Source organism: Triticum aestivum, chromosome 7D (genome assembly GCF_018294505.1).
Source record: "Triticum aestivum cultivar Chinese Spring chromosome 7D, IWGSC CS RefSeq v2.1, whole genome shotgun sequence".
Taxonomy (NCBI): Eukaryota; Viridiplantae; Streptophyta; class Magnoliopsida; order Poales; family Poaceae; genus Triticum; species Triticum aestivum.
In genome coordinates this window covers 445,143,209-445,168,337 of record NC_057814.1, presented here as the reverse complement: position 1 = coordinate 445,168,337, position 25,129 = coordinate 445,143,209, and the positions used below count along the sequence as shown (strand labels likewise).

The window sequence follows — 25,129 nt, the reverse complement described above, 5'->3', positions numbered from 1 at the left end:
TTCAAGCCTTCAGGTTGATAGGTAATTGGGCTGTTGCGTCGAATGGGTGGAGTACTGGTGTCTCTAGATCACTAGTCGCTGAAGCGGGGCTGCAAATTATGATGGTGTTGGATCATCCCTCTTCGAATGACTTGTTGTCTTTGCTGCTTGTTCTGGATGGGTAGTTCTCTCTTTTGTTATGCATATTCCTTGTCATTTGGTCATCCTCGTCTATGTCACTCTTACTATGTAATAGTTGCCTCTATTTAGAATGTCATTCTTGTCTGGATCACGAGAGTCTGAGCGCTGCAGATGGGTGCGTTTTGGTGGTGTAGCAAGACTTCTTATGAACTATCATGTCTTGCTGTTTATGTCAGTAGTAGTCACTAGTCAGTGTTTGAATGTTGTATGTATCGTTGTTTCGAACTGTTTATTGTCTCGAACTGCTGGTGGGCTAAATGAGGGCATCACCATTCTCCAGTGTTCAGAGTATATCTCCTTTTTTCAAGTTATAATTTGAGCTCAGTGTCTTTTCGATGATGTATGTACACTTGTTTGGGCTAGTAAGGTGTCATTGAATATGGGCCAAGTAGTAACGCAATGCCAAACAGGTCAATTATGACTCTCAGGCCGGGCTCTCAAAAGATCCTAACAAAAGGTCGGGCTCCCAAAAAAAGAAAGAATAAGGACTCTTAGGCCGACATGTGGGCGCCACTGGTGTTTTCGTGCGCTTGCGCGCCGAGAGCATATTGGCGCGTGTTCGAAATTCGTGCTACCTTTTCATCCCCAATCTCCCGCCCCTCCCCCACCTCTGGAATCTCGATTCCTACTCCAGTTCCCCCAAATCCCCCTCATGTACTCCCTGTACTCAAGCGCACTATCATGTCACCGGTCAATGCGGATCTCCGAGCCGGAGATCCTAAGGTCCGTCCTGCCTTCGGGCGCTGCGTGCTATCGCTCAACAGTGACATGGCGGTGCTTGATGACCAGTTTGTCGACAAGGTGCTGATGGTAACCATCAACGGCGACCGACCTCCCGTCTCTCCGGATGACCTTGTCAAAGCTCTTGGCATTGCGCACGGCATCCAAATAAGTGACTTGCTCGTCGAAGTCTGTCCGCCACCGGCTGATTTCTTCGTCAGGTTCCCGACAACTTTCGACTGCAATCATGTGTTTGTATCTTCCCGGCATTTGTTATGCGATGGCGTGCTGGTGAGCTTTGATCGGTGGCACCCAGGATGGGGCCTGGTGCCCTCTAAGCTTGAGTTTTTAACAAAGCTTACCTTCCACGGCATGCTTCAACTTGCTTGGAACAGCGAGTCCATGAATGAGCTTATCAACGACCTTGGAGGTGAGCTCGTAAGTATGTTTGTTCCTCTAGATAGCTGGGCTCTGACGGTTATGGCATGCATGAAGAAGTCGTCCACCATATCGAAGGTGATTGGTGTTGAGATACCGGTGCAGGAACCGGGGTTGTACTATTCGTTGCCACCAAGGCCGCTGCTGACCACGTTAGGGATGTACCTGTATCGAGTGTTCGTGCATGTCGAAGAAGTGGTCAATCCATCAATCAAAGTCCTGCCGCCGCTGGTGCCAGGGTCCGTCGACGACATCCATTACAGGAGTCAACGTCAGACTTTCCCCGTGTTGCTCGGAACGATGGATGGCACAGGGCCTACTCCATCGCGCGGCAGAGGCCACTGCTTCTTTGGGAGAAGGGGCATGGCTGGCTGCCTGGATGTGCTCTAATTTGAGGTAACAACTGAATCTTGTCAGATACTAGTTAAATCCGAGATATGGGTGTGAAGCACTGATGTGCCAGTACATTTGATTGTGACATGTTCTATTTTTGTACCTGAACTTTTTTAGAAAGGGTTGTATGTCAACTTAACGTGCTAGCATAACTTATTGTGTTGTGTGTCTGTTTTCTTTGCACAACATTCAAGATTTTCCCCATCATTCATAAAGACGATGAACCATTATGTACAACTTCGTTGGTTTCAACATAGCCCTACCCGTAGCGATCCACTGCTTCCACCCTGATTGTGCCGCCTGCGTGAAATTTTTGTATGCAAGTTCAGTGTGCTATGATGTTCAATATGATTGTGTCAACTATATAAGTTTTTACTGAGCATCAACAATGCATATGGCTGAAAGATGTATTTACGAGCATCGACCGATGGGTCTCTCTCTCTCTCACACACACACACACACACACACGCACACACATACACATGCACACACACACGCACAAGTGGGACCCGTTGAATTATTTCTTCGCTCGTGACAGCTTTTAATTAGGTGCCACTGTACTCTAACTTTTTTATTAAGTTATTAATTGAGCTCAATAACTTCAAAAAGTTGTACAGAAGCCTTGTTTGGGCCTTTCCGGCGTCGCTGAATGTGGGCTGAGTAGCCATGTAAAGTTGTACTGTACTACATATGCCTTTTTTTAACATCAGCAATGCAACTAGGCCGACAGTTGTACACAATATCCGGGTCAACTTGTTATTCTCCGTCCCACTGGGCTGCAAATCTTCCCTAGGAGGGATGCATTAGGCTTAACAAGAAAATGGGCTTTAAGAAATAATAAATGGGATGTAATTATAAAAACTGGGCAATAACTATAAAAAATGCACCAAACACGTAATTAGTTTAAAAAAATAATATTTTTGGATTTTGAAAATTTTAATTTCATTACTTGTTGCGCGCGCAATATTTCATTGGATTTTTACGTAATACAAATTTATTTTGAAATTATATTTAATCTGACTAGAAATTTCGGGATAAAAATATTTCAGATCTCATCAAAATATGGGAAATTTTATTGAATTTTGTTTTGAGCAGTTGGTTGAAATTATTGATCGTTGTCCTAGCTAGAAAATGTGCTGTACTTTTAACAAACTGTAAATGGGCTGTAGTAAATTCCATTAGAATTCAAAAATGGGATGTACATTCTTACAAATCGCAAATGGGCTATATGTTCTCTGCCACACACTTGTGGGCCTACTAAGTTGACGCGTACCCTAAAAAAACTAAGTTGACGTGTATGCAAGGCTTTGTCAACTTATAGTCAACACACGGTTCTAGCAACAGTGGCCGTTGGATGTCCATCCAACGGATGTCGTGCTTCTTCTTCAATCTCGGATATTCTTACTTCAGCCGCCCAAAAAATGATTCCTCCCCCTAACATCTGGGGCGCACCGTTTCGGAGGCTGACCTGTGGGCCTAGTAAGTTGACGCGTACCAAGGGCTTTGTCAACTTAGTCAATATAGGTGATTCTAGCTGCAGTGACCATACGATGTCCATCCAACGGCCGTCGTGCTTCTTCAACATCTGGTCTTCTTGCTCCAGCCGCCCAAATCAGCGCCGGCCGTGCCGCCTGCTCCTGCCTCCCGTGTCCGACTGTGCTGCCACCGCTGGCCATGCCATCCCTCTATACTCACCCACACCTCCTTTTATTCTCCAGCGATGGCAGCCTCACACCGCAGCCGACCCACATACTCCCCTCCGCATGGGCATCCACTGCCGCGTCTTCCCCGGCTCCGCGTCGTTCCCTTCCTAGGCCTCGCCGTCGTCCACCGCCTTGGTGCTCTCGGCGCGGCATGGTCAACATGGTCAACGAAGGACAGCCATCGGAAGAGGACTTTAGGCGGTGAGGCTGACAGCTGGACCCACTAGCTACATCTTCGAACACAAGGAAGTGCCTCCTTATTGCTCGCAAAATAAAAAGAATTCCTCCCCCTGACAGCTGGGACCGACCAGCTATATCTTCTCACGCAAGGAAGTGCGTCCTTATCCTCCCTGACCGCTAGGACCCACCCGGTCAAAGTGTACGTAGCGTTGTCTGTCTGGTCCCGAACGTGTACGTACATACTGGTCGATCGGTCTCTCTGCAAGTATGAACCGTGGCCGAGTAAGTAGCAGCACGTGTCGTTGTAGAGCACCCGACATAGCAGTTCACGCAGTCCCGTCTAAGTCCTGTACACGTACGTACAGCCACAGGAAAAAAACACGGCCATGTACGTACGTACGGGCGGGGTCTAGAGTGCGTACTCGCGCATATATACGGACGGCCAGGGCTTGTGTACATGGAGAGGCAACGGATAGCAGCAACAACGTCCTGTTCATCGGGCAGCGAACAGGCTGGGTCGGAACGGAGAAACAACGTCCTGTTCATCGGGAGGCAACCGACTGGGTCGGAATGCGTCCTGTTCAACGGGAGCCAACCGGCTTGGACGGAACAGCCGAAACGGGGTCTGGCGTACCACAAAACGGAGGAAACGGCCTTCTGTTCGACCGGTCACGGTCGAAACAGGAACCTGTTCATCGGGAGGGGTCTGGCGTACTGCAAAACAGAGCAAACAGACTTGTGTTCGAGTGCCTACGGTCGAAATGGGGTCCTGTTGATCGAGAGGGGTGTGGCATACCGCAAAACGGAGGAAACGGACTTGTGTTGGAGCGCCTACTGTCGAAACGGGGTCCTGATCATCCATCGTCTACCGCCTCGCTCCAGCCTCCATGGGCTACTGTTCATCCACCGTTGACCTCCTCCAGCCTCCACGAGCTACTGTTCATCCACGGCTACTGTTCATCCAGCCTCCACCCGCTGTTGTTCATTCCAGCCCTCCACGGGGTCCTATTCATCCACCCCCAACCGGCTGGGGTGCGGCGGCCTCCTCGGGGTCCTGTTCATCCAGTGGCAACGACCTACTACCACGGGGTCCTGTTCATCCAACCCCCACCGGTAACGGTTCATCCACAAGCAACCAACCGGCTCGACTCACCATGTCTCGACTCGTTCTACATACCACGCGCACGGTAGCAATGGTCACTGTTCATCGAGAGGCAACCCAACACCGGCTCGATCGGCTTCAGTAAGCAGCAGCAGTGATCGATCGCTCGGGTTCAGTTAGCAGCAGCAGCGAAGGAATTGCTCAGGTTTAGTCAGCAGCGAATGAATCGCTCGGGTTCAGTTAACAGCCAAGGGATCGATCGCTCGGGTTCATTAACGTGCGATCGCTCCAGGTTCAGTTAGCCAACGCCTCGCACACACGCGCGTACACGAGAGAAACGCGCAAACCATAGTGCATCGCTCAGCCCCGACCACCCACCGTAACCGGGAACTCCACGATATTTTCCTCGCCCTCGCTTCTACCATGATTTTTTCCGTCATGGACGGCCCAAAGAATGTCATGCAGCTGCGTCTCTGGCCTGCCCAGGACGAAAAGCCCATTTCTGTCATGATTTTTTTGTCATAGAAGTAGGAGCCCACCACATCTATGATGATACCGGGTTTTGTCACAATTATCTTCATAGAAGTGTCATAAGCATGACAGAAACAAAATTTGTTCGGCCATAAATGTCACGGATGTGTCTTTTTTTGTAGTGATACTAAGCTATGCATGCATGCAAGTTGTCTTTAGGGCGCCAGCGCTTCATTTCATTGTCTGTGCTCAGGGTCTGCGCCTGGCTTTGTACAAAGGGTTACATGCGCATCGGCAAGGCTTGTACAAAAGGGTGGCTGCCGGGCAGGGCCCGATAGCCGCGCCTTACGGGTAGAACTTACGAAAATGCTCAATGTTCCATGAGTTTTGCAATTGAATGCCATCTTCAGTCTCCAGACGGACTGCGCCAGGTCTGGTGACTCACACTACCCGGTAAGGGCCTTCCCACTTTGGTGTCAACTTGTTTGCACCCTTGGCGGACTGAACACGCCTAAGGACAAGGTCGCCTTCCTCAAGGCTCCGGGCATGAACCCTGCGGCTGTGATAGCGGCGCAGAGCTTGCTGACACCATGTAGCACGCGTAGCGGCCCGGAAAAACACCCACGAATGCACACGCCATCTCTTTAGGTTTGTATCTCTCTCACCCACACCCACGTAGGTGGGGTACGTGCATGAAGAGAAGAGATGCACGCACGGCGCACGTACTCCCGTCTCTTTCCCAACCACACCTGCGCGGCATTTCTGTATGAAAAGGCAGCCCACGTGGTAATTTGACACGTGTACTAGTTGTCCACCTGATCGAGGATTGTGTACCACAGGTGAACAAACAAATTGAGACTTGACGCGTTATTTAAAAATATATTTTGTTCCTCGATTGCACTCGTACAGAATATAAACCAATTGTTATGGAGAGAAAAAATAAAATTGCTCCACTATACTATACTATATAATATAGGCTGGATCCTCAATGCTTGCTTTCTAGGGTCGGTCTCTTCTACTCTCTCACACAAGATGGCAATGGCCACTCTCTCTCTCTCTCTCTCTCTCTCTCTCACCACTGGTCCCTGATTTGGCCGGATCCAGTCCGCCCGCAGAAAGGGATGATGTGCAGCATTGCTCCGGCCGCCGGCGTCGACACAGGAAACCCACTGCCGGCGCGTCCCGATCAGCGGTACCCGCCGTTCTCTCTAAGAAATCTCCGGCGCGGTAGTGCCTTTGCCCCTTGCTTGCTGCCGCAGTATGCGAAGATCCCCGCTCGCCGATGCCCTCCTAGTTACATCCCGACGACCCTCAGGTACAACTTCCTCTGGAACCGGCCTTGCTCCATCGCCCATCTTCCCACATCGCTGCATGTGGATCTTCTCTAGTTATTTGCGTAAAACGTACTATAGCTCGGTCGGCGTACTTTCCATGTTTCATCAATAGTGCCACTATTATTGCAATCACACTTATTCAATATCCTTGTCAACAGGGATGCTCAGCTCCATTTTAGTGCAACTGCACAAAATGATGGGATGATGCATGCATCCAACTGCTACATGTCTTGGCGGGCATCAACAAGCCGCGTGAAAATGGCTACCAACATGTCCATCGTGGCTAGGAAATGAAAGCGTGCTTAGGGACCTGATCGGTCATTTTTTTCTTTATTTGTACACCTTCTCACAACTTTGTCTTAAGTTGTGAAGTAAATATTGGGTCTGATATGTGAATCATTGATATGCATTAGCATGCATGTTAGTTTCCTTTGTATTTGTTGGAATGTTGTAACAAGAAAACCTTCAAGGCAAGACACATGAAAGAAAAGTTGAAAGCTTTGTAGCATTGTAGTAGTATAATTTTAGCTCGCTGAGAAATTACATTTACTAGCACAATATATATAAAAAATGTTGAAAGGTCGATGGCATTGCGAGAAGCCATTCTAGGAGCACATAACTTCCTTTCCTCGACATGTGGGACATCCAGCATCTGGGTCCACATGCCATGCACCAAATTATGAGTGCACAACCGCAAGGAATACCACTAATGAGCCGTTACATCTTAAAGCTACACTGATACGTCTCCAACGTATCTATAATTTATGAAGCATTCATGCTATTATATTATCTGTTTTGGATGTTTACGGGCTTTATTATACACTTTTATATTATTTTTGGGACTAACCTATTAACCGGAGGCCCAGCCCAAATTGCTGTTTTCTTGCCTATTTCAGTGTTTCGAAGAAAAGGAATATCAAACGGAGTCCAAATGGAATGAAACCTTCGGGAGCGTGATTTTTGGAACGAACGTGATCCAGGAGACTTGGAGTTGAAGTCAAGGAAGCTTCGAGGTGGCCACGAGGGTGGATGGCGCCCCCCTACTGGGCGCGCCCCTGTCTCGTGGGCCCCTCGAGCGTCCCCTGACCGACTTCTTTCGCCTATATAAGTCCATATACCCTAAAACCTTCGAAGACGAGAATAGATCGGGAGTTCCGCTGTCGCAAGCCTCTGTAGCCACCAAAAACCTCTCGGGACCCTGTTCCGGCACCCTGACGGAGGAGGGGATCCCTCATCGGTGGCCATCTTCATCATCCCGGCGCTCTCCATGACGAGGAGGGAGTAGTTCACCCTCGGGGCTGAGGGTATGTACCAGTAGCTATGTGTTTGATCTCTCTCTCTCTCTCTCTCGTGTTCTTGATTTGGCACGATCTTGATGTATCGCGAGCTTTGCTATTATAGTTGGATCTTATACTGTTTCTCCCCCTCTACTCTCTTGTAATGGATTGAGTTTTCCCTTTGAAGTTATCTTATCGGATTGAGTCTTTAAGGATTTGAGAACACTTGACGTATGTCTTGCCGTGCTTATCTGTGGTGACAATGGGATATCACGTGATCCACTTGATGTATGTTTTGGTGATCAACTTGCGGGTTCCGCCCATGAACCTATGCATAGGAGTTGGCACACGTTTTCGTCTTGACTATCCGGTAGAAACTTTGGGGCACTCTTTGAAGTACTTTGTGTTGGTTGAATAGATGAATCTGAGATTGTGTGATGCATATCATATAATCATGCCCACTGATACTTGAGGTGACAATGGAGTATCTAGGTGACATTAGGGTTTTGGTTGATTTGTGTCTTAAGGTGTTATTCTAGTATGAACTCTATGATAGATTGAATGGAAAGAATAGCTTCGTGTTATTTTACTACGGACTCTTGAATAGATCGAGCAGAAAGGATAACTTTGAGGTGGTTTCGTACCCTACCATAATCTCTTCGTTTCTTCTCCGCTATTAGTGACTTTGGAGTGACTCTTTGTTGCATGTCGAGGGATAGTTATATGATCCAATTATGTTATTATTGTTGAGAGAACTTGCACTAGTGAAAGTATGAACCCTAGGCCTTGTTTCAACGCATTGCAATACCGTTTACGCTCATTTTTATCATTAGTTACCTTGCTGTTTTTATATTTTCAGATTACAAATACCTATATCTACCATCCATATTGCACTTGTATCACCATCTCTTCGCCAAACTAGTGCACCTATACAATTTGCCATTGTATTGGGTGTGTTGGGGACACAAGAGACTCTTTGTTATTTGGTTAAAGGGTTGTTTGAGAGAGACCATCTTCATCCTGCGCCTCCCACTGATTGATTAACCTTAGGTCATCCACTTGAGGGAAATTTGCTACTGTCCTACAAACCTCTGCACTTGGAGGCCCAACAACGTCTACAAGAAGAAGGTTCTGTAGTAGACATCACACACCTTTCCAATAGTAAGTTGGACACACGAACAACACATCATTTCACACATCGTCGAATCCTCTCGTAATAATTTCCAAGAAAAACACCACACATGAAAGATTGGACGGTACTGTTGCAGCAAGGCATATAACCCTTCTCTGAAACAAGTATGGCCGTATGGGGATGGTTCCAGAAAATAATATTCCCTCTCTTCCGGTTTATGGGCCTCAAATCCAAAATTAAACCAAGCAATGAACTAGTACTACTGGATAATGAGTGTTTACTATTGTATCATGTACGTATTAATTGCAATGCATGCATGTGTTAGTAGTACAATGACCACGTACGATTTGATCGTATGATTTGTGTAAGTTGCATGTCATATTATTGCTCTAACATGTGGTCAAAGTTAGCCTAAAAAACGCATTGTAGACCCTATATGGATTGAGGGAGTACATGCATTGCTGAGTTTTCTCTTAATCCTTGCATGGAACGTTTTTATTGAAGCTTGAAATGTGAACATGTGAATGGGACGGACTATTACAACCCTTCCAAAAGAACTGTAGTACTAATGGTATCGTACTCCCTCCGTTCACCATCTCACATGCCCAGTACTTTTGCGAACTATGGAAGTAAAAAATTTATTCCACCACTCAGCATCTATTATGGTTAGGGAGATTTCAAATTGAGTCATATAGACCGGAAAGTAGGCATCCACAATGTATGCTTTTTGTTGCCTCTAAGCCCTCTCTCTCCTCTTAGAGGCAGACTCTATACATTGCATGAACTGCCTCTAACAAAAAATTGGCTAGCATCGCCTCTAACCTTAGAGGCTGCCTCTAACAATTTAACAATCCATGTGAGTGGGAATATTTGGGAATTTATAGAGCTGGAATTAGGTCAAGAGGTGCCACAAGGTCCCCACAGGCCCGGGGGCGCGCCTGGCAGGCTTGTCGCTCCCTCGTGACTCTTCAGGTCTTCTCTCGAAGATTATATGGTTCCTTCTAGTCTAGAAAAAATTGTCAAAAAGTTTCGTAGCATTTGGACTCCATTTGGTACCGATTTTCTGAAAAGCCAAAAATAAGCAAAAAATAGCAACTGGCACTGGGCACTAGGTTAATAGGTTAGTCCCAAAAAATGATATATAATTGCATATAATTTCATAATAAACATCCCAGATTGATACTATAATAGCATGGAATAATAAAAATTATAGATACGTTGTAGACGTATCAATTCCCTAACAGAAGGGACCGTAGAAGTAGACGGGGAAGGGTCGTGTGGTTGCCCCTCCTCCCTTCCTCCTGACGGTGGGCGAACTTGGGGCGCCTTCCTAGCCCTAAGCCAGTCTATAAATGATGTTGAGGTCAAAAAATACATCATTTTCTTCCTATGCGGATTTTGATTGAATGCGAGGTGATCATGGAAAAAGATTGGCAAACGTGCAATGTTTGTGATTTAGTGATGATTATGTGATTTGGGGGGAGGAGACGGTCAACAACGAACCATTCCTCCAAAGTATGATGGGTGATTCCGGCGGGACAAATGATTTCCATCTTGAGGGTGCATCATAGTCGCATTTTTAGCAAATGGATGGTCTGGTCAAGATACGGAAGTTGATAGATTCTAAGCCTCCATCGAAGAAGAAAGCAATTCATAGAGAAAACTTCACCCTGGATGAGGATATTGCGCTTGTTAGGGGATGGGAGGATATCTCTCTCGATGTGGTCACCGAAAAAGATCGAATGAGGGCAAAGTACTGGAAGTGTGTCGAGGGGTGTTTCAAATATCATCTTGGACGGAGAATGAAGTGTAGTGTCAAATATCTCATAAACCGATTGGTATGATTCAAGATATGTGCAGCAGTTGGTGGGTTTGCTTGGACCAAGTGAAGCATGCTCCTCCTAGTGTTGTCACCATTGACCAATATGTTAAAAAGTCATTTCCACATTTGCGCTACTTTAGCATTTTTTCCTTCAATTTGAGAATTTGATTATTTTAGGAAACTATAGCACAGATAGGTACCAAAAATGGCAAAGTTGAAGGGTGAATCATTTGGCCTCCTACATTGTTGGAATTTTCTGGAAGGGCATGAGAAGTGAAAATCGAGGAATGATGACGACAATCCAAAATCTGGGAAGTGCAACAATTCGGGAGACGTACGAGGGTGAAGATGTCAATGGTGATGGAGAGGCAAGGGAAAAGGTGCCTGACGATGTACATTTCTGTCGGTACGTCTCCAACGTATCTATAATTTTTGCTTGTTCCATGCTGTTATATTATCATTCTTGGATGTTTTACAATCATTTTATAGCAACTTTATATCTTTTTTGGGACTAACCTATTGACATAGTGCCCAATGCCAGTTGCTATTTTTTGCTTGTTTTTTACTTCGCAAAATACCAGTACCAAACGGAGTCCAAACGCAGCGAAACTTTTTGGAGATTTTTTTTGGACCAGAAGGCAACTTGGGAGCCAAGGAAGTGGACGAGGGAAGGCCCGTGGTGACCACAACCCACCAGGGCGCGCCAGGAGGCCCAGGCGTGCCCTGATGGGTTGTGGGGCCCACGTAGCTCCGTTGCACCGCCTCTCAGCTCTATAAATTCCCAAATATTCCAGAAACCCTAGGGGAGTCGACGAAACACAATTCCAGCCGCCGCAAGTTCCAGAACCACGAGATCCAATCTAACACCATCACGGAGGGGTTCATCATCCTCATTGATGCCTCCCCGATGATGCGTGAGTAGTCTACCAGAAACCTAACGGTATGTAGGCAGTAGCTAGATGGATTCCTCTCTCTTTTTGCTTCTCAATACAATGGTCTCTTGGAGATCTATTTGATGTAACTCTTTTTGCGGTGTGTTTGTTGGGATCCGATGAACTTTGAGTTCATGATCATCTATATCCGTCAATATTATTTGAGTTTTCTTTGATCTCTTATATGCATGATTATTTATAGCCTCATATTTCTTATTCGCATCTTAGGTTTGGTTAGGACAATTGATGTTGCTTGAACTACATTGGTATTTCCCTAGAGAGGAAGGGATGATGCAGCATAGCTACGGTAGGTATTTCCCTTAGTTATGAAACCATGGTATCAATCCAGTAGGAGAACCAAGCAACACTATGTAAACGGTACCTGCACACAAAGAACAAATACTTGCAACCCAACACTTATGAGGGGTTGTCAATCCCTCTTACGGGTAACGGCGCCAAAAAATGTCAAGTTGACGGGATAAAAATTGTGTAGATTGGATAAATAGATCTCGATAAAACGCGAAATAAAATAAGTAATACAAAAGTGCAACAAGGTATTTTTGGGTTTTTGGAATAATAGATCTGAAAATAAAAGCGAATAAAAATAGATCTCAAAGCAAATCTGATAAAGAATAGACCCGGGGGTCGTAGATTTCACTAGTGGCTTCTCTCGAGAAAATAGCATACGGTGGGTAAACAATTTACTGTTGGGCAGTAGATAGAAGATCGAATAATTATGACGATATCCAAGGCAATGACCAATATATAGGCATCACGTCCAAGATTAGTAGACTGACTCCTGCCTGCATCTACTACTATTACTCCACACATCGACCGCTATCCAGCATGCATATAGTGTATTAAGTTCATGGAGAAACGGAGTAATGCAATAAGAACGATGACATGATGTAGACAAGATCTATTTATGTAGAAATTGACCCCATCTTGTTATCCTTAATAGCAAAAATACATACGAGTCGGTTCCCCTTCTGTCACTGGGATCAAGCGCCGTAAGATCGAACCCATCACAAAGCACCTCTTCCCATGGCAAGAAAAATCGATCTAGTTGGCCTAACTAAACCAAAGATTTGAAGAAGAATTACGAGGCTATAAATAATCATGCATATAAGAGATCAAAGAAGACTCAAATAATATTCATGGATATAGTCTGATCATAAACTCATAGTTCATCGGATCCCAACAAACACACCGCAAAAAAGAGTTACATCAAATAGATCTCTAGGAGACGATTCAATTTTTTTACTATAAACAGTAGGGTAAAACCCCCCTGCAACTTTTATTAAATAGAAACAACAGAAAAGGAAAAGGTCTCAAGTACAATAGCTCCTCGATTCACCTCAAACTCAACCAGCAGTCGTCCGACCAACAACCACCCGCCGACAGCGTGGTGAGCCTCCTCCAAGTCGACTACAATTGAGGAAGAAGTTGCCATATTGCTACCAATCACCGCCTTGCCCTTACGCTGCAACACTGGGGGCGAAGGGAGAGCCAATGCTGTCAAGGAATGACACAAGTAGAACATCGTTGGCACGAAAAGCCCCATGACCACCTTCCACGACCTTTTCCCATTCCCCAAGCATGAACATTACATCATATGCATGTTATTTATCAAGGCATGTATCCGAACCTTTGACACAAGATCCCATGCAAAACATATATTCCTGAAACACCAGAATTGGTTATACCCCTTGTAATATGTAACTTTACTAGTGACAACCACCAGGTGGTCTCCACCGGCGGTGGACCTTCCTCCTAAAAATTGACATCACCAAGGTCCTCCTCATGGATACCAAACCACTCATCATACTCTCAAGATCATCCTTGCCCGCCGCCTACAACAACGGACACGAAGCTTCATCAATCATGTTAAACCCTAGTTGATCTACTTAGGAGAACTCGAAACCAACCCAGAATGCAAATCTACAAAGTCCGAGTGCGACTGTACTATCCCTTAGTTAGTCATAGTGATTTCGACGGTGGTATTGATCGTAGACGAGATGGGAAAACTCACTGTTGGCAAAGATAGTGAGAGAACACAAACCCATTGTTTTTTAGGGCAAGAGCTTGTACCCCGGTTCCATTTCAAGAAATCATGTGACCATACATTTTGTAGCAAGCAGAGCACGACATTAGTACAAGGTTCGACAAAAAAGTTTTAAGAAATCTAAACAAGTTCAACCAGGTAACTGGAAAAAAGGTAAGTAGAGCCACCCAAAATATAGAGATTGACACCATTGTCCACCCCCCCAATGGTAGAGCACTCCAAATAGAGGATTGGGCATGATGTAGAACAATAAGCTTCACAACATTGTCCACTAACTGATGCCTCTTGGCTTTGAGTCTCGATGTCAAGCTTGCGGTATCCAGTTCCCATTCCTTAACAGATGTTTTCCTGAAAATCACATATAAGCCATATCAGTAAGAAGAATTAAAGCATAAATCATGCGGGTTCTCCATATAGACCACAAAGTGGTTGCATGGACAACATTTTCAACTTAATGATAAGCATTACTAATCCACCAGCATGTGACACAATCACCACTAGCTCTACATCTCATTCCAGTAAGCAAAGAAATGTATCTCCAAATCTTAGTAGAAACAACATACTCAAAAATCAAGTGAATATATGACTCATGCTCATAGCATAAAAGGCAAGAGAGGCCAGGTACATTTTGTCTCTTGTTGAGATTATCTCTAGTTGAGCAGTTTATTATTAGCTAGCAACCACAAAAAGATGTGAATTCGAAGGAACAACTAACTTCCAAACAATAGGAATTTTAACAGAGTTATACCTGTGAAATTAAAAAGAGCATGTAAGGAGCTAACTAAATAAATCCCTTTGGATTTGGACATCTTTCTCATCAAAGAGGTTAATGAGTTAGGTCAAACCATTTATTCAGTAAATTTTAACCAAACTATCTCCTAAAAGAGATTTTCAATTGCGATCCACCCCAGATTTCAGCAATAGTAAGGTTATGCTCATTAGAGATCATATAAAGATCCCAAAAATTTGCAGATATCCAATATTGGCATCTTTAGTGTCTCACAAAACTCCTTTCCAAAATGGGGAGATATCATTGTTGGGACAAGCAAAAAGGTTAGGAGATTGGGTTGTGCATTTCTGATAAATGATTTGTTTCTAGAACTTGTTATTATTTAAACAGTATTTCTTAATGCAAGAGGCTACGAGGCAAATGTTAACTTCAAAGAGATTAGGTATACCCAACCCTCCAAATTATTTCCTCATACATAACAAATCCCAACTGGCTAGGTGGTACTTATGATGGCTCTAGGTGGTACTTATCCCCAAAACAGTGAGCCATTTGAGAGTTAATCAAAGAAATTACCCATTTGAGAAACTTAATGACACTCATATAGGCAAGAATGCTGGCTAGTCAAGACTGAAACAAAGTCAATCAACCACTATGAGCTTCCCTCTCCATTCAACAACTCTTTTGACAGTCTTATCAACTACTGGTTGTAGGCCCCCTTCCTATGTTTAGCATGGTCAAGGGGAACACCAAGATACTACGACATCACACAGTATCACATGGTTTGAGCAAAAGGTTGAGCCTCAATGTTAATAGGCATCAAATCACATTTACTGAAATTAATCCTCATACCAGACAACTGTTCAAAACATACAAGAATCCACCTGAGGTTTCTAACATAGTCGTCTTATTTTTTTAAAGCAGGGTATCATGAGCATATTGCATGCTAATGATACCAGTAGGTTGAATTATTTGAAAAATCCCAATAATTTGCTCATAGTTGCCTTAATGAGCATTCTAGTGAATACACCAACAACTAAATTTAGTATCAAGGAGAAATAGGGTGACCTTATCTAACACCTCTACAGGATTCACAGAAATCACTAGTAATACCTACAAAACCATTCCTAAGTAATGTTTTGACAAGATAGACCCACTTATGGCAAAGGACACCTTTGAATGATAATAGAGGTAAGAAGTATCCTATTAACCATGTCACATGCCCTTTCATAGTCTAATTTAAAGATGAAACCACATTGCCCACTATGCACCACACCATCAATAACTTCATGAGTAGAGAATACTTTCCATAATATACCTCTTTGGGGCAATAAGTTCTTTCCTAATTTTTCTAAGCCTAAGTGGTAGGACATTTGATGGCTAGGAGGTACTTATCCCCAAAACAGTGAGCCTTTTGAGAGTTAATCAAAGAAATGGCCCATTTGAGAAACATAATGACACTCATTTAGGTAGGAATGCTGGCTAGGAAAGGCTAGATCAAAGTCAATCTGCCACTGTGAGTTTCCCTCTCCATCCAACAACTCTTTTAACAGTCTTATCTACCGCCCTTCCTATGTTTCGCATGGTGAAGGGGAACACCAAGATACTCCTACATCACATGGTATCACATGGTTTGAGCAGAAGGTTGGGCCTCAATGTTAACAGGCCTCAAATCACATTTATGAAAATTAATCCTCATACTAGACAACTATTCAAAACACACAAGCCATTTGAGGTTTCTAACATAGTCATCTTATTTTTTCAAATCAGAGTACCATGAGCATATTTGCATGCTAATGATACCAGTAGGTTAATTATTTGGTAAAGCCAAAAATCTACCCATAACAGTTGCCTTAATGAGCATTCTAGTGAATACATCAACAACTTAATTATGTCAAGGGGAAGTAGGGTGACCTTGACTAACACCTCAACCTAATTCACAGAAATCGATGGTAATACCTACAAAACCATTCGAAAGAAAAGTTTTGACAAGATAGACCCACTTATGACAATAGAGATAAGAAATATCCTATTAACTATATCACATGCCCTTCCATAGTCTAATTTAAAAGATGAAACCACATTGCCCAATATACACCACATCATGAATAACTTCATGAGTAGAGAATACTTACCATAATACACCTTTCCATAATATACATTTGACACCCCCCTAAAACTACAATTACAAAGAGCAATAGATCTATACTTAGGTGTAGACACTAAATCTGGTTCTTTAAATAGATCTAGTTCTTCTTTATTTCAACTATTAAACATGGCTATATGGTCATCCCTAAATAAATATGAGAAGTGTTGATAAAAAAAGGAAGGAAAGGCCATGGAGCCCAGGTTCAGCACAGGAAATAAATACATCATCCCTAATTTCAGATTCAGTAAAATTAAAGATATCACCCCTAATTTCAGATTCATTAAAATCAACATCCATGTCAATTTCACTAGAATCCCATAATCAAAAGGTAAAATACACATTCAGTTTGGGCCGTAAACCCCAAAACTGATGGCACTGTTATTTTAAGGGCCTATCGAGGGCACATCTAAGTATTGACATCTAAGTGACTCAATCACATATAAAAGGAAAAGATAAAAAAATAAATACTCACATCAATCTCTGTGTAAAATCAATGACATAGGACTTGGATGTCCAATACTAAGGGGCACATCTAGATGTGCTTTAGCAAAACCCTTTTTTTATTTAAATCTACAATAACTTATCAACATGTACTCCAACCATTCCAAAATATAAGGTGTATTATCTTTTCAAAAGTCAAACATGTGCATGTTTGACCAAGTTTCTAAGAAAAATAATATCAATATCTACAAGTACCAAATTTGTATCATTTGATCCATTATTGAAAGTATTTTCATATTGTATATATATTAGGTATTGCATATTTTTGACATTTTATTCCTTAATCTTGGTCAAGCATACAAACGTTTAACTTTCCCGAAAATTCACATCATATTCTGGAATGAATTAAGTAATATTGGATAGGATAAATCAAATAATCCATAGATGAGCCCAAATAGATTCAACTCCCTATAAACAGTAAATAAAAAACATTTTTTCAAAAATCTAATTTTTACACCGAAAATGCTGGAGTTTGCTAGGGAAGTGCAAAATTTCATGATGAAATGACAATAAAAAAACCCAGATTCACGTTTCCAAAGTGCCTTTATTCAAAGTTTTTTGAGAATATTTTTTTGCATAGACCTCTTGAATGTCATTTGTCGCTCCTAGCACACTCAGAACATCTTCGGCGCTGAATATTTTTAGATGACTTTTTTTTCTTTTTCTTTCGAATTTGATGTTCGTTGACAGGTGCAGATGCACTTGGGCACCAAAACGCCATCCTAGGATAAATCCCTGATTATACAAATATTGAACAAAATATGTCGCAACTAGAAGGGCACACATTCTGCTACATTCATCACAACTAGTACATTAACCAGGCTAACCTATATCACTGCAAATTCCACAAGGTTTAAGAATGCTACGGCAACCCAATACCTTCCATGCATCCTTTTCACGAGGTGGGACTGTAACGCAGGTGCTGCTCGTAGTAGTTTATCAGCACCAACGGGTTTGTAGACTTCAATTCCTTGTCATCCACAAGAACCTCCTGCCCATCAGACCTGAGTGCTCTGAATGTTATGGAAACCTGCTGCACGTCATCTGTCATGGTGGCATGATACCGCACTGGCTTGATGATCTTAGTGATGCAACGGTTAGCACCGCCCTCCCCCTTGGTCCTATCACCCGTTTCTCCTTGTGCGGAATCAGTTTTCTCATTGCCAGGCTTCTCACTTGTGCCATTGACAACTTGCCCTTGCTCCTGCTGCGCCTCATCCTGCTTGAACCTCCTGACAGACCCAAGCTTGCGCTTCTTGGCACCGGTCACCTGGCCAACCTGAGGTGGGGGTCCCTGTACTGAACTATCAACCTTTGATACACCACTCGCAGGCTGATGTTCATCCTGTTGATGAACCACAACAGACGGCAGACCAACCGAAAGCACATTTGAGCTGCCCTCCTGTGTAGCACCTTGTCCAAGCAGTTGCTGAGGAGCCACGTTCACTGATGCATCAGACCCCGCAACCAAGTTCCTGTTGCTGTTATCAGTACCTCTCCTGCTGCTTGCTCTGGGAGGCAATATCTTGCGCTCTGGGACAGGACGTTGGGACAGAGACCGAGGATCTGAACGCCGTGGGCGGCCCCTTCTACCCTGAGAAGAAGGGTTGGGACTTACCACCGGAGTAGTGGAGATCTTGCGCTTGCGCTTGCGCTTGCCATAGGACCTTGGTTGCTGCCGCTTCTCAAAGGCTTCAACAAAATCAGAGCAGGCCTTCAGGTTTTCTTCAGGCTCCCATGTGTTGGCGCTCTCCGGCCACCCACGCCATTTGACGAGGTACTGTATCTGGTTCTGGCGGCGGCGGCGGCGGCGTATGGTCTCGATCTCGTAGAATCCCTCCGCCAGCTTGGGCGGCGACCGCTGCTCCTCCGGCTCCTCCGCCGCCGAGGCCTCATCAGCCTCCTCTTCCTCCTGTTCCCACTCCTCTTCCTCCTCCTCCGCCTCATCCTCCTCGTGATTCCACTCCTCCTCTTCGTCTCCCTTGACTTCCTCCTCCTCTTCAACCTCCATCACCGCTGCCGCCTCCTCCTCCTCCACCGGATCGACGGATCCGCGTGCCGCCCAGGGATCCTTTTTGCCTCGACCCATCACCAAAGATCTGACTCCGCTTCCCCTCGGTATGCTGTGGATCTGCTGGAGGCGGACTCAGGTTGCGGGCGGACCTTTTGTGGATTGGTGGATGCGGGCTCGGGGATTTTGGGCGACACGGGGGAGCAGATCTTGGTGCAGGGACCCGAGCAGGCGTTGATGCAGGGGGGCGGCGGCGTTGGTGGAGGGGTAGGGGATGGGAGGTGCGGCGCGGGCGGAGATTTGGAAAGGCTGGAGGCGTGGGTGCGGCGGCTAGGGTTGTCGCCTTTGACCGTGTGGGAGGAGAGCGCGTGACGAGGGGATTTGGGTGGGGATGGCCGATGGATGATGGACGGGCAGTGTTTTGTTCCAGGCTTTAGCTCTCCCGTGTTCGCCCAGAAAAGTGGCCCACGAGAGGCCCAACAACCTCTTCTCTTGGGCAAAACAAAACCAGCAGGCACGAGCGGACAGCTCGCCCTCTCCTGCGCGCCGCCACAGCACCTACCTAAGCCCTAAACCCAACGCGCCCACCACCTGCCTCGTCGCCGCCGCCGGCGAGATGGCCGGCGCGCGCTCGCAGGTCAACAAGCCGCACAAGACGCGCTTCGCCTCCAAGGCCTCCCGCCACTCGCACAAGATCGGTACAGCCTAGCTAGCTCCTCCCTCTTTGGGGAGCTCCCTACGTTTTATACAATCGCTTTTCCCCTATGTGTAACTAAAACTGCAAATCTCACTGGCTGCCCGGGTGCTGCTGTGTCCGCAGACAAGGTCAGGAGCGGGAAGCCAGCGGGCAGCCACCGCGCCGCCGTCAAGGGCGCCCGTGCGGCGCGCCTCCAGCACAGCAAAGCGGTGAGACGCTCTAGCTCAGCGAGCTGCCCCCTTGTGTGCTTTAGATGCGATGGTCAAGCTTCGGCTATATGATAGAGTTGACGAAATTTGTTCATATCCTTTATGATGTTTGGTAGAGTATATTTGCTAGCGATTATACTAGGCGGAAGTGACATACTAGAATGTGTCCGCTTTCATTGAGCTCTGTCCTGTTTTGACCATTTTGAAGCCAGAATTCTGTTGACCAACAGTAAACTTAATTTTGCAAAGGTGAAACTGTAACCTTCTGTATTTTGCCTATTACATTAGATTGCTTCAATTTGCATAAATTGTTTTGGTTGAGCTCGAATGTTTCTTCTGCCAACAAGCAGTAGGGGCTCATGCCATGTAAAGAATATTTATATTGGTAAAATTTACTTTGGCTTAAAATTTAATGAACTTCTTTTCTTCCAACCTGTATCTGTTCTTGCTAGATAAAGGGACAGCCTCACAAAATTCATTTCAATCTGCACATTCTTTTCGTTCAGTTTGTATTATTTTTAATCTACATGACTGTCATCCAAATGAATTCTATTATGTTGTTGGCTATGTTTTCTGTTGGATTTTCATTGATTTCCTGTTTAAAGAGTTTGATCATTACTATCACCATTTTCCATTCTTATCCAATTGCCTGAAATATTTTTAACTGGGACGCAGATCCGTGATCAGAAACGCGCTGCCTTGCTAAAGGAGAAGCGGTCATCTAATGGCTCCTCAAGTGCACCCCGTGTTATTGTTAGTATTCTTGATCTTTGCTCTCGTTGTCCTACACTACTGGCCATTTTTTATTGTTTCCTGCTGTCACACAATTGATATAATCTAATCTCTGGCTATTGCAGGTTCTTTGTGGCCTTTCCTCATCTGCAAATGTTGGACCACTTGCCGAAGATCTTTTGATATTTGCAGCAGGAGGAGACGAGAAACTGACTTCCAACACCGTTGCCTCTCCTGCCTATAAACTTCGAACCACGGTTAGTTCAGTAGGAACAGAGTACTAAAGATGCCCAGTACATAGTGCAGACATTTATTTTCAACCATTCCATTTTGTGGCTATTCTTGCATCATTTTGCTGCATGTTTGGCCATGACTGGGCTACACACAATTCTCATTATATATGTACCTGCGTTAATTTTAGTGTTTAGTTTTGTCTGTTTATTGAATTTAGTTAGTTAATTTCATTGTTTTAAATTCATGATATTTGTTAAGGTACTGCAAGCACCATATGGCGATCTCACCTCATGCATGGAACTGGCAAAGGTATGCTCTTCAACAAACTCAATATGGCACAATTATGTTTTGTTGGAATTTCTTAACTCTAATATCGAACATGCAAATTGTATTTTCCTACCTAGGTTGCTGATTTGTTAGCATTCGTAGTGTCAGCAAATTCATTATACAACAGCGATTCAGGCAATCCAATTGATGAGTTTGGATCACAATGTCTATCTGTTCTTCGAGCTGTGGGCTTACCTAGTACAGCTGTTTTCATTCGAGTAAGTTCGCCATACCAAGCTTTTCTCACTCAAGACGGTATCTCGTGAATACCAATTTAATTCTTTAATATTATCAGGATCTTCCATCAGATACCAAAAGTAAGCAGGAATTGAAGAAAGCAGCAGTTTCTTTCCTTTCTCCAGAGCTGCCTGAAGATTGCAGGTTCTATGCAGCAGAAACTAAGGATGATTTGCATATGGTAAATTTTCTTTTGTTTGTTTTTACATGGAGAAACATGATGACTTTTCCTTCTTTTATGTATTCTATTCTGTAGTCCTAATGCTCCTTCTGATTATTTATCACCGATTTGAAATTTTCCAGTTCATGCGGCTTTTCAAGGAGCAACATCTTTCATCACCACATTGGAGAAATCAGAGACCCTATGTTATGTCTGAGGAGGTTGTAAGAACTTCGTCCCACTTTCATCAAAAAGTTGTTAACTGTTATTTTGTTGTAACATAAACGTTTGCCCTACTGCATTGATGTTTTTCATCTTAGATGTTTCTTTGAGAATACTGTTTCTGTGCAAGTATGGTACTGTTAAAACACTTGGATAAAACTTAGGTTGTGATTTGTCACATTGGCTTTGATTCCAAAAAAAAAAATAGTAATAAAAAATTATAACTCATGGTTCTGCTCCAACTGACTATATTCTCACTAATTTTGTACACAAACAACTTCCGTGAGTTCACCTACCACTGGAACTCGCATACTTTGTGCAGAGGAGCTTTAATTTCACCCTCCCGCAAAGAATTGCAGTTACGATTGCGATCCCTTATTTCAGTTACAAATTAGGCTGAATATCAAAGCAAATCATACTTTTCATTAGATCTGCCTTTAATATTATTACATGTATTGTTAAGTTATACCACAATATCTCTCAAGTTTACTACCTGTACAATATCACCCAACTCTAGTCTTTTGCTTCTTGCAACTTTACGTGCACCTGCCTCCTTTTTTATTTGACAGTTGATGGTGCTAACTTAAGATCTTTCTTTCAGGCCTGCATAAAACCAGGTGACAGTATGGGATTGTGCACCTTGCTTGTGTCTGGATATCTGCGGGCCCACAATCTTTCAGTGAATCAGCTTGTGGGTGATCTTTGTTTTAATTTTTATTGGTAGTCTTATCTGCTCTTGTTCTAACACCTGCTCCATCAAAGGTACATGTGTCAGGTGCTGGTGATTTTCAGTTAGGACAAATTGATATCCTCAAGGATCCATGTCCTGTTAGTGGGAGGAAAAACTCCGATGTAATGGATTCAGATGATAATCAAATTCAGGTTTGTCATTATAGGATAAATGCAGAGTTTTAGAAATTAAATAGTACAGTTACATGTATATTACGACATGCTGTCAGGGCCTCCCCTACAATTTACTTTCAAAGAAGAAACCCTATTATGATATAGAATCATCCACTATATGGTTTCTTGTTTTTTTCCATCTTACATACAGTTTTTATTGATCACGCTCCGGTAACTTCTCATTGTTTGCCTGTTTCAGATTATTGATACCTTCGTTCCAGACCCCTTGAATCAGGAACCATTACTTGTTGAAAATATTCCAGATCCTCTTGCAGGAGAGCAGGTGATAATTTCCCCGATCTAGCTTAGTGATTTAGTAAGCCATTGTTTTGTGTTCTTTCACTTTTGCGGTTGAAAAAGGAAATTGTTGCCCTTCTCAGAACTTCAATTTAGTGCTTAATTTCTGTTGGACAGTGATTACTTCCAAATTTCATCACACGTGGCACTGAGGTGTTCCTTTTTGTTTTGATGAATTGTTTCTTTATACATGAGATGCTTGGCACATGGCCTACTGATTCTTTATTGGAAGTGTTCTTAAAAATGGTCTTTTCCTTCAGCAGGTGCAACACATGTTTCAGTAGATAGGGCATATGCTTAAGCATAGCAAACTTAATGGTATATTTGTTTCTGTTGGGCCCATCTTTTTTGGGAGCATTTGTCAGATTTTTATATGATCCACTTCACACTTCCCAAGGCTGCAGATTCTCGTGAACTGCACTGTTTTTCCTTGTTGTGCATACTACGCCAATTCAAAAGTTTCCTCTTTATATTTGTTGATGGCATTGTTTTTCTTTTCAAGTAAAAGTCAAACTAGGCAAATCAATTGTAAGTACTAATGTGCAGTATTATTTGTATTTGATTAGACTTGGCCAACAGAAGCTGAGATGGAGGAAGCCTATGAAAGCAATAAACAAAGAAAAGTTGTAAAGAGGAAACTTCCTCGCGGCACATCAGAATACCAGGTTCACAAGGCTATTGAAGATTGAATATTTACTCTTAATATAGCCCATGATATTTTTATTTAAAAATAATATTAATGCTATTTGCAGGCTGCTTGGATTGTTGATGATACAGATGATGAAGGTGATGATTCTGAGAATGACAATCCAGATGGTGCTGGAATGGTAATTGATGAGAAAGATCACTCAGAGCACGACAGCGATAGTTCAGATATAGATGCAGTGTCTCACTTCACAGAGAAATTTGATCAAGAAACTATTGGGGGTTCTGAGATGGGAGTAAGTTGTCTCATTTCTTGTCCTTGATCTGATGACGTTACACTATTTAATGCACTTGCTCCATTCGCCAGCCTTTTACTGACTTAGCCGGTACATGCCAATACAACTCTTGCCTTTGGAATGCTTATGTTTTTTTTTTGTGACTGGTTTTGCACGATAGAGAGAATGTAATGTGCGCAGGGAGGGTGAGAGGGATAATGTAAGAAGGATCTAGCGAAAAAACTCCAATGCTCCTACCTAGAGAACTATTGTTCCCAGTGGCGCTGGACTGGACTGATATTTCCCACCCCATCTGGATCCGGTTGGGACTAGATATGGGCAACATTTTAATATATGTCTGGATGCAGATAGGTCGTTAAAGGTGTAAAACTTTCATGACATGAGTCATTGTACAAAATTACTTTTTGAAATGAGGGATTCAAATGTACACCTACTCAACGCGATACTTTATACTATATATTTGCTCAAAGTAAAGTTTAAATAATTCGCAGAAGTTTTCTAGCCCACCTTTTGCAACCTTACATGAACTGTTTGTATGGAGGGAGCATTATCTTCCTGGGGTACTTTTGCTCTTCTGTGCTGTTCTGTAAATTGTGAGGTGTGCCTTGCTGGCCTTTTGAAATTACTGTCCTCTCTTATTTTACTCTTTGGATTCCTTCATCAATTTTTAGGTACACGCCTCAAACTAAATGTATCCTTTGTGCATTTGCAGGATGATGAAAATCTTACCAAAGAGCAGATTGAGGAAGACATCAAGAGAATCAAAGAATCTAATGCTGATGATGAAGGTATGGGTTTTCAACTGCCTTCAAGTGTTTAAAATCCCTTTTAGTAAGCATCAATGTTCCAAATATCGGCCAGTTAATCGGCATCTCGGTAAGTTAATCGCTACTCTGTGGGTCACTGAATAACCGATTAACTGATTTATCGGCCGATTTGCGTATTATCCCTACCCAGCACCCGAGTGATATGGTACCAGTTACCGGTATCCTGAACATGGGTAAGCACACCACATGGAGGGTCTAAAACCTGG

General features: G+C 43.6%; 2 protein-coding genes across 2 annotated transcripts in view; one reads left to right on the top strand and one right to left on the bottom strand.

Annotated features, from left to right (window-relative positions):
- Window positions 1–13,801: 13,801 nt before the first annotated feature.
- LOC123165199 (probable chromo domain-containing protein LHP1) lies at window positions 13,802–19,543 on the bottom strand. Its single transcript, XM_044582829.1, has 2 exons — window positions 18,006–19,543; window positions 13,802–14,097 (listed from the first exon to the last, which is right to left on the bottom strand). The coding sequence occupies exon 1, from the start codon at window positions 19,213–19,215 to the stop codon at window positions 18,022–18,024; it is 1,194 nt and encodes a 397-aa protein (XP_044438764.1). The 5' UTR covers window positions 19,216–19,543; the 3' UTR covers window positions 13,802–14,097; window positions 18,006–18,021.
- A 54-nt stretch (window positions 19,544–19,597) lies between these two features.
- The window catches only part of LOC123165198 (pre-rRNA-processing protein TSR1 homolog), a 10,192-nt gene continuing 4,660 nt past the window's right edge, over window positions 19,598–25,129 (top strand). The window contains exons 1-14 of the mRNA XM_044582828.1: window positions 19,598–19,835; window positions 19,958–20,043; window positions 20,719–20,796; window positions 20,901–21,032; window positions 21,268–21,318; window positions 21,414–21,554; window positions 21,632–21,754; window positions 21,877–21,954; window positions 22,557–22,646; window positions 22,718–22,837; window positions 23,058–23,141; window positions 23,722–23,820; window positions 23,908–24,096; window positions 24,809–24,884. Of these exons, the coding sequence (XP_044438763.1) occupies window positions 19,754–19,835; window positions 19,958–20,043; window positions 20,719–20,796; window positions 20,901–21,032; window positions 21,268–21,318; window positions 21,414–21,554; window positions 21,632–21,754; window positions 21,877–21,954; window positions 22,557–22,646; window positions 22,718–22,837; window positions 23,058–23,141; window positions 23,722–23,820; window positions 23,908–24,096; window positions 24,809–24,884 (1,429 nt within the window). The 5' untranslated portion in view covers window positions 19,598–19,753. The remainder of the gene's footprint in view (window positions 19,836–19,957; window positions 20,044–20,718; window positions 20,797–20,900; window positions 21,033–21,267; window positions 21,319–21,413; window positions 21,555–21,631; window positions 21,755–21,876; window positions 21,955–22,556; window positions 22,647–22,717; window positions 22,838–23,057; window positions 23,142–23,721; window positions 23,821–23,907; window positions 24,097–24,808; window positions 24,885–25,129) is intronic.